Below are 8,172 nucleotides of genomic sequence, written 5' to 3'. Positions count from 1 at the left end.
GGGGGGTTATTATGGACTTCTCTTGGCTTGGGAAAGGCATATACCGAGGTTGGAGCTTGAAGTGGACTCGCAATTGGTTGTTGATTTTCTCACGACAGGGATAAGTGATTCTCACCTCTTGTCCTTCCTAGTACGCTTGTGCTATGGCTATCTTGCAAAGGACTGGAACGTCCGTATCTCCCATGTGTATAGGGAAGCCAATCGTCTTGCTGACGAATTGGCAAACTATGCGTTCTCTCGACCTTTAGGATTGCTCCGTTTAGCTTCTTGTCCTAATAGTCTCAGTTCTATTCTAGATGACGATGTTAGAGGGGTTAAGAATCCCCGGTTTATTCAGCTATAGTTTCTTTTCTTTTTTAATAAAGTAAGGGAGGTTTTGTCTCCCTGTTCCCACCAAAAAAAAAAGATAGATCTTGTCGATTTATTTTAGAAAATAAAATTGTGATCCATGTTATTAGTAACAAACTAACAATAAATACTCCATCTATTCCAACATAAAAGAATTTTTAGGCTTTTTGATTTTTTAAAAGTTTCTATGCACTTTTTAAATACTACATATTGATTTAATAATTTTGACTATTTTCATTGTGCAGTATTTTTTATATTGGTTGAATTATGTTAAATGATTAAACATTCATTGTTTTTTTTTATTTTTGTGTGTTTTAGCAAAAAACTCTTATATAATGGAATAGAAAGAGTATATGCATGTAAACTGTAAAGAATTAATGAAAATTAAAAAGTTTTCTTGATCAGAACAAAGAATGGATAAAGGTAGTCACTGAAGTATTAAAGGTGATGAGAATTTTGTATTGACCGAATTATATTCACTCTCATAAATTCATAATCATAATCTTAATAGATTACATATAATTACATAATTACAACATATATATTAGAAGAGTTTCCTAATGGAAACAAATACAAAAAGAAATCTAAATAATAAATATAGATAATATTCTCATTAATTTGATGATCCTCTTGATATCTTTCTATAACATCACCACAATAGAGTCAACTTGCATTTGCTTCCATCATAGCAACTAGCAACTCGCAACTCGCATTCCTCACTCTATAAAATACCCTTACTTTTTAATCTCACTTCTTCACCAACACAAACAACCCCCCCCCCCAACATATTACAAAAAAAGCATGCTTTTGTTGTAAACGTGATTTTTTTCATATTACTCTACTTCTTTTATTCACCAAAACCGAAAATGGTTTTAGTAGTGTTTAAGTTCGTGGTACTAATCATGTTTACCGTAGATCTAAGGATCACTCAAGCTACATCTCGTATCACTTTGCACGAGCCATCCATTGTTGATTACCACCAGCAATGGATGCTTAAATTTTCTCGAGTTTATGATAATGAATTCGAGAAACAAAGGAGGCTTGAAGTGTTCAGTAAAAACTTGAAATTCATCGAAAACTTCAACAACATGGGAAATCAAAGCTACGAGCTTGGTGTCAATGAGTTCACGGATTGGACCGAAGAGGAGTTCCTTGCCACCCACACCGGTCTTAGGGACGTTAATGTAACTTCACCATCTGAAGTGGTTGATGAGACGATGTCATCTTGGAATTGGAACGTCAGTGATGTCGTCAGCACAAGCAAAGACTGGAGAAAGGAAGGAGCTGTGACACCGGTTAAATCCCAAGGAGGATGTGGTAAGCTTGTCGTAATTGTGATTATAATATAGACAGTCACTACACATATAGCTGGTTTAAGTAGTCACTTAATGTGACAATTATACACATTTCACATGCGAAGCTTGATCCCCAAGTTAGGATTATCAATCTAAGTTTAGAGTAATTAATAACAAGATTTGTTTTGTAAATTAAGTAACCAATATATATATATATCCATGGGCAGGAGGTTGTTGGGCGTTCTCATCGATTGCAGCGGTGGAAGGTCTGACAAAGATTGCCCAAAGAAACCTTGTATCATTGTCCGAACAGCAGCTTCTAGATTGCGCCAGAGAGCATAACCAGGGTTGCAAGGGCGGAACAGTAGTCGAAGCTTTCAATTACATAATTAAAAACCGAGGCATTGCCTCAGATAATGAATACCCTTTCCATGAGAAAGAGGGCCAGTGCCAGACCAAAGCTAGACCCGCCGCAGTAATCAGAGGGTTGAGATACGTTCCAAGCAACAACGAAAGGGCGTTACTCCAAGCCGTATCAGGACAGCCTGTCTCAGTGGGCATTGCCGGGACTGCTGCCAGTTTCTTTCATTACAAAGGGGGAGTGTACAATGCGCGCGACTGTGGTATTAGCGTGAATCATGCAGTGACGTTAGTTGGGTACGGCACGAGCCCGGAAGGGATCAAGTACTGGTTGGCTAAGAACTCTTGGGGTAAGACTTGGGGAGAGAATGGTTACATTAGGCTTCGTAGAGATGTTGAGTGGCCTCAAGGCATGTGTGGTTTAGCTCAGTATGCTTCTTATCCGGTTGCGTAACTGATTCGGTTAATTAGAGGATTTATATTGAAGTGATCATATGAAATTGTTTAGATGTTGTCTAAATCTACATCGAAACTTGAGCTTAGCCTGTAACAATCATTTATTGCTCCATATATATGTACTCTGAATTAGTTACTACACCTTGTAAGAAATACCTCTTCTCGCTTTGATGTCTTTAGCGAATAATTTAAAGAAATCGATTTTATAGTTTGTATTGAATCATATGGTGAAAACTACTTGTAAAACGGGTTATATGGAAAAACTGTTTGTTCGGAAAATACGATTCCCGATAACAAGTTTGTTGGCATGTCGGGATCTCCAACATTCTGTTGGAATTGATCACTTTAAGATAAATCTGTTTTTTTGGTGGTTTTCTCTTCATTCGATGGGAATGTTATACGTCACAACTCTGTTTTAGATTTTTTGGCCGAGTTTTGATTCCGTTGTTTTGAGTTTTTTTTTTCTTTTAAACGTTCCTTCGCTTTTTAATATTATTTTTTCATAAAATTAAATTATGTGATGTGTTTTTTTGTTTGTTTGTTTTTTTCATATTTTTCTTTTTTGACTGCTTAAATTATGTGTTATATGTTTTTTTTTTTTTTGTTTACAGGCTTTTAAATTTAAAACTATTGAATGAGAGAAAGAGAAAGAGAGAGATACAGAGGCCTTTTATAGGCCCATTTTGGAAAAAGAAAGAGAAAGATGGTGGTGAAGTATATCCCACATCGTTAGGCAGAGAGAAGATGGTGGTGAAGTATCCCTATAAAAGAAAAAGAGCTGTTAACGGTTAATAGCATGATCCTTCAGGCAAGTTGAAGGGGAAATGATGAATGGTAAAAACTCGCTTAAATTGCGAGATGAGCGTTCCACCCAAAGCCTGTTACGACTATTGGGCGCTCTCACTTTTTACACAATCTGATCCCTCGCTCTCTTTCCTCCAATAAGGATTTTTTATTTTTTTTTAGTTTCTTTGTTTCTTTATGAATCTTAAAAGTTTTAAAAAATTTTATTTTTTTAAAAAAATATAGTTTACTTTTAGGTTGCTTAACGTTAGAAAAAAAAAAAAATGTAAAATCTAAAGGAATTGAACCCAAAATATACTTTATTTTCACTCCTCTCACAGACAAGACTAATTGTGTCACTGGGAATTTCACATCGTCCCATGCCACCACCAAGAGATGAGGAAGTGCCAATATTGCATAATGATTGTATTAGAAACTTGAGCATACAGGAGATGATGTTTAACGTATGTGTGGATTTGGAAGTCCGTATCAGGTATGATGACTTTCAAGTTTAGCCTTCGATGAGGTTCAAATTAATTGACGCAGGTACCACAGTGGCGCTGAGATAGATTCCATGAACATTGACTTAATAACAAAATCAAGAATACATAACGAGAGCTAAACGAAGAAAAGAGCTAAGAGAATCATCAAATCATGTTTCTCATTGTATCTTCTGGCAAAATAATAAAAACAAGTAAAAAAGCATATCAAACAAGATTACAGATAGAGTGAGAAGAGAAAGAACGAACACTCAAGCCCGTTTGCCACTGCTAGGGTTGGACTTGGGACAGAGGTTCCAACGTCCCTTGGCACGTCGGCGCTTAATGGTCGCTCTACCACTAGTGGTCCTCATCCTCCTACGGAAACCATGAGTCCTAGCCAGAGATTTTCTTGATCTGCTTCTCTTTGTTGGACACAGAGCAGCTTTTCCAGCTCTCACCACAAGGCCTCTGCGTCTCTGGCCATTCAGTCCACCATTTTGACCGCTGAGATCAAACGCGATGGACAAACCTGAAAACGCATCAACACTATTTTGATAAATGTGACGTTATAGGTTTGGTAGTGTATCAAGCTAATAATATTGGTTCATTCAATTCACCAAAGAACTAAAACTATACAAGAGGCTTGATTAAATGAAAGGGATCCCTAAACTCTCGACCACTGGCCAGAACCAAGACTCCAGACAAATCCAAAATGACCCCAATGCATACTCCTAGGATCCCAACTAACCATAAGATCTGTTGCAGACCTGGCAAAGCTACAATCCAATGCTCAACACCTAGACTAGTAACAATGCACTAAAGTTCATGTGACACTTTGAAGCAATTTGTGCGCAAGATGCATAATCATTGAACATATATAATCACTGCTTTCAACAGACATGAGCTGGATAGATGAATGAGAAACAAAGAAAGTTAAATCGAACTAGGTTGCTTCGTAGGATCTCATAGAATTCAACAGAGGAAGGCAAACTCTAGAATGAGATGCAGCAGCTACTGTAAATGAGCTAAATACAACATTCACTTGCGGCTACAACTACATGAGCTACATTGAGGCCTAACTTGCCAAAATGTTATCTTCACTTGTTGACATTCGGAAAATTTCAGGAAAAAAAAAAAAAAAAAAAAACACGGCTGCCCTCACTTCCTAATCGAATTCACCATGACAACAACTATGTTACAAAATTCCCAAATTTAAAAAAAAAAAAAAAAAAAAAAAAAAAAAAAAAAAANAATCTCTAAGAAATAAGTTCGAAAAGTAAGCTAGAAACAAACCCAAAGAAGACGCGAGAACCAAAAATCAAAATTGGGAGAGAAAACTGAATACATTACATTACCAAAACAACAGTACTACCATCTAAACACAAACAATACTTGATACCAATTTGAAGTATATTTTTACCAGAGAATGGCGACGCTAGGGAGAGAGGTGAAGAGAGAAACGAGCAGTGGAGAAGCTGCGAAGAAGCGGAAGAGCTAAGAGCACACTGATTCCGTCTCACTGAACCATTACGCAGAGAGATCGAAGCTGAAGGAACGCTGATTTTGCCATTGGAAGAAGGATTCCATAAACGCCACGAAGCCGAAGCTACAACGGAAGTGGATAAGGAAGCCATTGATGAAGTTCCCCCTCACTCTTCTTCTTCTTTCTCCTTATCTCCTAACCCAAATTCTTTTTTTTTTTCTCCGGTACCCTTTACATACATAGTGTAGAGACTTTATCCTCTGCGGACGCTACCACCCTAAACTTCAGCCCATTAGACCATAAAGCCCAATAACTGTTCTCTTAATCTCTTTTGTCAAGTCAGAAACAAATGTGATGGTCGATGCTATCGATTGGGAATGGGATTAGACCGGCAGACAATAAAATCAGGTTAGGTAAAAAAACCAGGTTTTGAATCGGTCTACAAAAGTAATGGAGTAGAAGTATTTTACGCGGTTTTGTGATCAAATTTTGTTTCATGTTAAGTTTCCAAACAAGCACGCTATATAATAACAGGGAACGAGAGCTAGAAGAGCCACAAAATGTTGTAATCTAAAGGATTTATATTTCTACAACTGATCACCAACATTTCTCATCAAGGGGCTTTTTTCTTAAGAGGTTTACACAAGTATTCCATCTATCTTTTGAACATCTTGGACCACATGTAGAGGATAAAGAAGAGGACGAGTGCGAAAAGAACCACGTGCATGATATGGTTGTTGCCGCTACGGATTATGCTCAGGTTCAGTTTCCTTATGTTGTTCTTCACCCCAGCTTGCGCTCTGATCAATGTCATTTGCTGTCACAGAAACAAAAACAAAACATCATTGAGGCTTCATGTTTCAGACAAGAACAGTATTATGTATAACAAGCACTTAAATTCATGGTTTTGTGCGGTCTCAAAAGAAACACTAGAACGAACTAAACATGTTAAAACACCATATTCTCTTTCACAATGATAAGCTGACATCATTGCCTGCTCCATTCACCTAATTAGCCGAGATGGAAGATATCTATCTATTCCTACCCACAAGAATTCAGACCAGATTCCGCCTATAAGTTTGAACTTATTCTAACCTCTACATTTATCAAGATTCATTGGTTTGTAAGCCATACGTTTTGATAATTCCCAAATAATGAGCACAACCATTTGAAACAAGTAAAAGGAGACAGATATTCGGATATTCTATGTAATCAGTGACTGGCCTACAACGTAAAGAATAAGTGCATGCTGCTGCTGTTCGGATTTGTTTATGATACATACGTAAAGAACTTAAGCGACAACCAACAACATACCAGTTCATCTAAGAAGTCTCTCTGAAACTTAGCTTCTGAACCAATTTCTTGAGCAATCTGCATCAAAATAAAGGATAAATGAAATAACCAAAATCATCAGGTATAAGTTATGTGCAAAATTGAAGGTAAAGACACAAGGAATTGTAGAGAATGTCGACTGAGCCCTTTCAACAAGTATGGTATAAAAGAGTAAGGAAGGAAATTTTCAATAAAAGACATCAAGTAAGTGGAGTTTCATTGGTAAGTCATCTAAACAGACTCACTGATGAGTAAATATATACATCATCGTAGTGCCCTGAACCAAAAAAAACAAAAAAAAATCCAAAAAGAATAACCAAAGCTGCAGCCACTTTCAAGACCAAAAAAGGGGTAACAGAAACAGAGCCATAGAGTCATTTTGCAATTGCTTAACACATACTTTCACCTCATCCCTAATCAACTGGCCATAAAACAATAACTAACAGAAAAAAAAACGAAGACAAATTTGCCCAGTATGATCAACTAAATGCTCAAAGAGAAGCCAAAATACTGCAGAACCATAAACACATAATCAAAAAATGGGGATAATGAGGGTTTCTCTAACGTTTTTCAATTGCCTGACTTGGCCATGGAGACCAAGGATCTCATCATCAAGGTCAGAGTGCATAGGATCAATCCTCAGCTGGATTTCCTCTGAACCTGCAGCACTCCTAGTGCTAAGCCCTTCTCTGCATACCAAACAAAACAAATACCTAGTTAGTTAGTATATACAAATCTAGAGACCCTTAAAATCCCTAGCTTTTCCACTCATCCAGATGATCCGAGTTGTATATATATAAAATCAGAATCGATTTCAAAAAAGAGGAAACTGAGAAAATAGAACAATACCTGGATCTATAAGGATCAGCGCCGCCGTATAAGGAACCACCCGCACCGCCTCTGTGAGGATTTGACGCCATCTACGCGATTTCTAAGAGATAATTTAAAAAAAAAAAAAACTAAATTCGGAATCTGCAGAGGGTTTGAAGAATCGAGATGGTATTCTCTCAGAAGAATCGAGATCGAGAAATCGTTAATCAAAAGAACAGAACACAATCAGAGGGGAAATTTCGAGAAACGAAAAGTGTAAATCCGACGATCGATGAAACGAAGCTGGCGGGGGATGATGGTTTCTCTTCGGTTCAATGATAAAAGGACCGTCAGTATACACGTGGCGTTGTCATATTGGCCAGTCTTCGTCATATTTTTCAAGTTTATAACAATGTCAGTTTCGTTGTAATATTCCGTTCTCTGTTTACTTTCGCTTATGGGCTTTTAATTACGCTTTAATAACACAAGACATGTAAAATGTTTTTTTGTTTTGCATTTTGGTCTTGTATTTGTATTGTACTGTACATCGTCGTTAACATGTGTTTTGCTTGAAGGTGAGAGTTTTTAGTGGAGTATCAAACACTTGACTAATTAGACAATTGGTTTTGCTTAATACGATTTTAAGATGAAATGATCCCTACTTTGCCTCTTGGTGTCGCAGCCCTCCTATAGTATAACAAAAACCTGGTGGGGTTTTTGGGTAAAAGAGAGATCTTTCTGGTGTGGCAATGGAGGAACAGAGAAGGGTTTCTTCTGGGGTTGCGTCATCGAGTTCTCAGGTTTGGTTCTTCCTTCCCCCCCC

The 8,172-nt window shown here is 37.3% G+C and overlaps 4 protein-coding genes across 4 annotated transcripts in view; 2 read left to right on the top strand and 2 right to left on the bottom strand.

Annotated features, from left to right (window-relative positions):
• On the top strand, nt 1,131-2,535 carry LOC104741500 (zingipain-2-like). Its single transcript, XM_010462380.1, has 2 exons — nt 1,131-1,665; nt 1,871-2,535. The coding sequence occupies exons 1-2, from the start codon at nt 1,215-1,217 to the stop codon at nt 2,455-2,457; spliced, it is 1,038 nt and encodes a 345-aa protein (XP_010460682.1). The 5' UTR covers nt 1,131-1,214; the 3' UTR covers nt 2,458-2,535.
• LOC104741499 (50S ribosomal protein L34, chloroplastic-like) lies at nt 3,804-5,451 on the bottom strand. Its single transcript, XM_010462377.2, has 2 exons — nt 5,145-5,451; nt 3,804-4,253 (listed from the first exon to the last, which is right to left on the bottom strand). The coding sequence occupies exons 1-2, from the start codon at nt 5,356-5,358 to the stop codon at nt 3,994-3,996; spliced, it is 474 nt and encodes a 157-aa protein (XP_010460679.1). The 5' UTR covers nt 5,359-5,451; the 3' UTR covers nt 3,804-3,993.
• Nucleotides 5,710-7,714, bottom strand: LOC104741498 (bet1-like protein At4g14600). Its single transcript, XM_010462376.2, has 4 exons — nt 7,389-7,714; nt 7,105-7,228; nt 6,522-6,578; nt 5,710-6,024 (listed from the first exon to the last, which is right to left on the bottom strand). Exons 1-4 carry the CDS (start codon nt 7,457-7,459, stop codon nt 5,863-5,865), a joined length of 414 nt encoding a protein of 137 aa, XP_010460678.1. The 5' UTR covers nt 7,460-7,714; the 3' UTR covers nt 5,710-5,862.
• Nucleotides 7,805-8,172, top strand: part of LOC104741496 (factor of DNA methylation 1-like) — a 3,476-nt gene continuing 3,108 nt past the window's right edge. Inside the window, exons 1-2 of the mRNA XM_010462375.2 lie at nt 7,805-7,924; nt 8,032-8,149. Of these exons, the coding sequence (XP_010460677.1) occupies nt 8,099-8,149 (51 nt within the window). The 5' untranslated portion in view covers nt 7,805-7,924; nt 8,032-8,098. The remainder of the gene's footprint in view (nt 7,925-8,031; nt 8,150-8,172) is intronic.

Source organism: Camelina sativa, chromosome 14, assembly GCF_000633955.1.
Source record: "Camelina sativa cultivar DH55 chromosome 14, Cs, whole genome shotgun sequence".
Lineage (NCBI taxonomy): Eukaryota > Viridiplantae > Streptophyta > Magnoliopsida > Brassicales > Brassicaceae > Camelina > Camelina sativa.
This window is presented reverse-complemented; position numbering and strand designations above follow the sequence as displayed.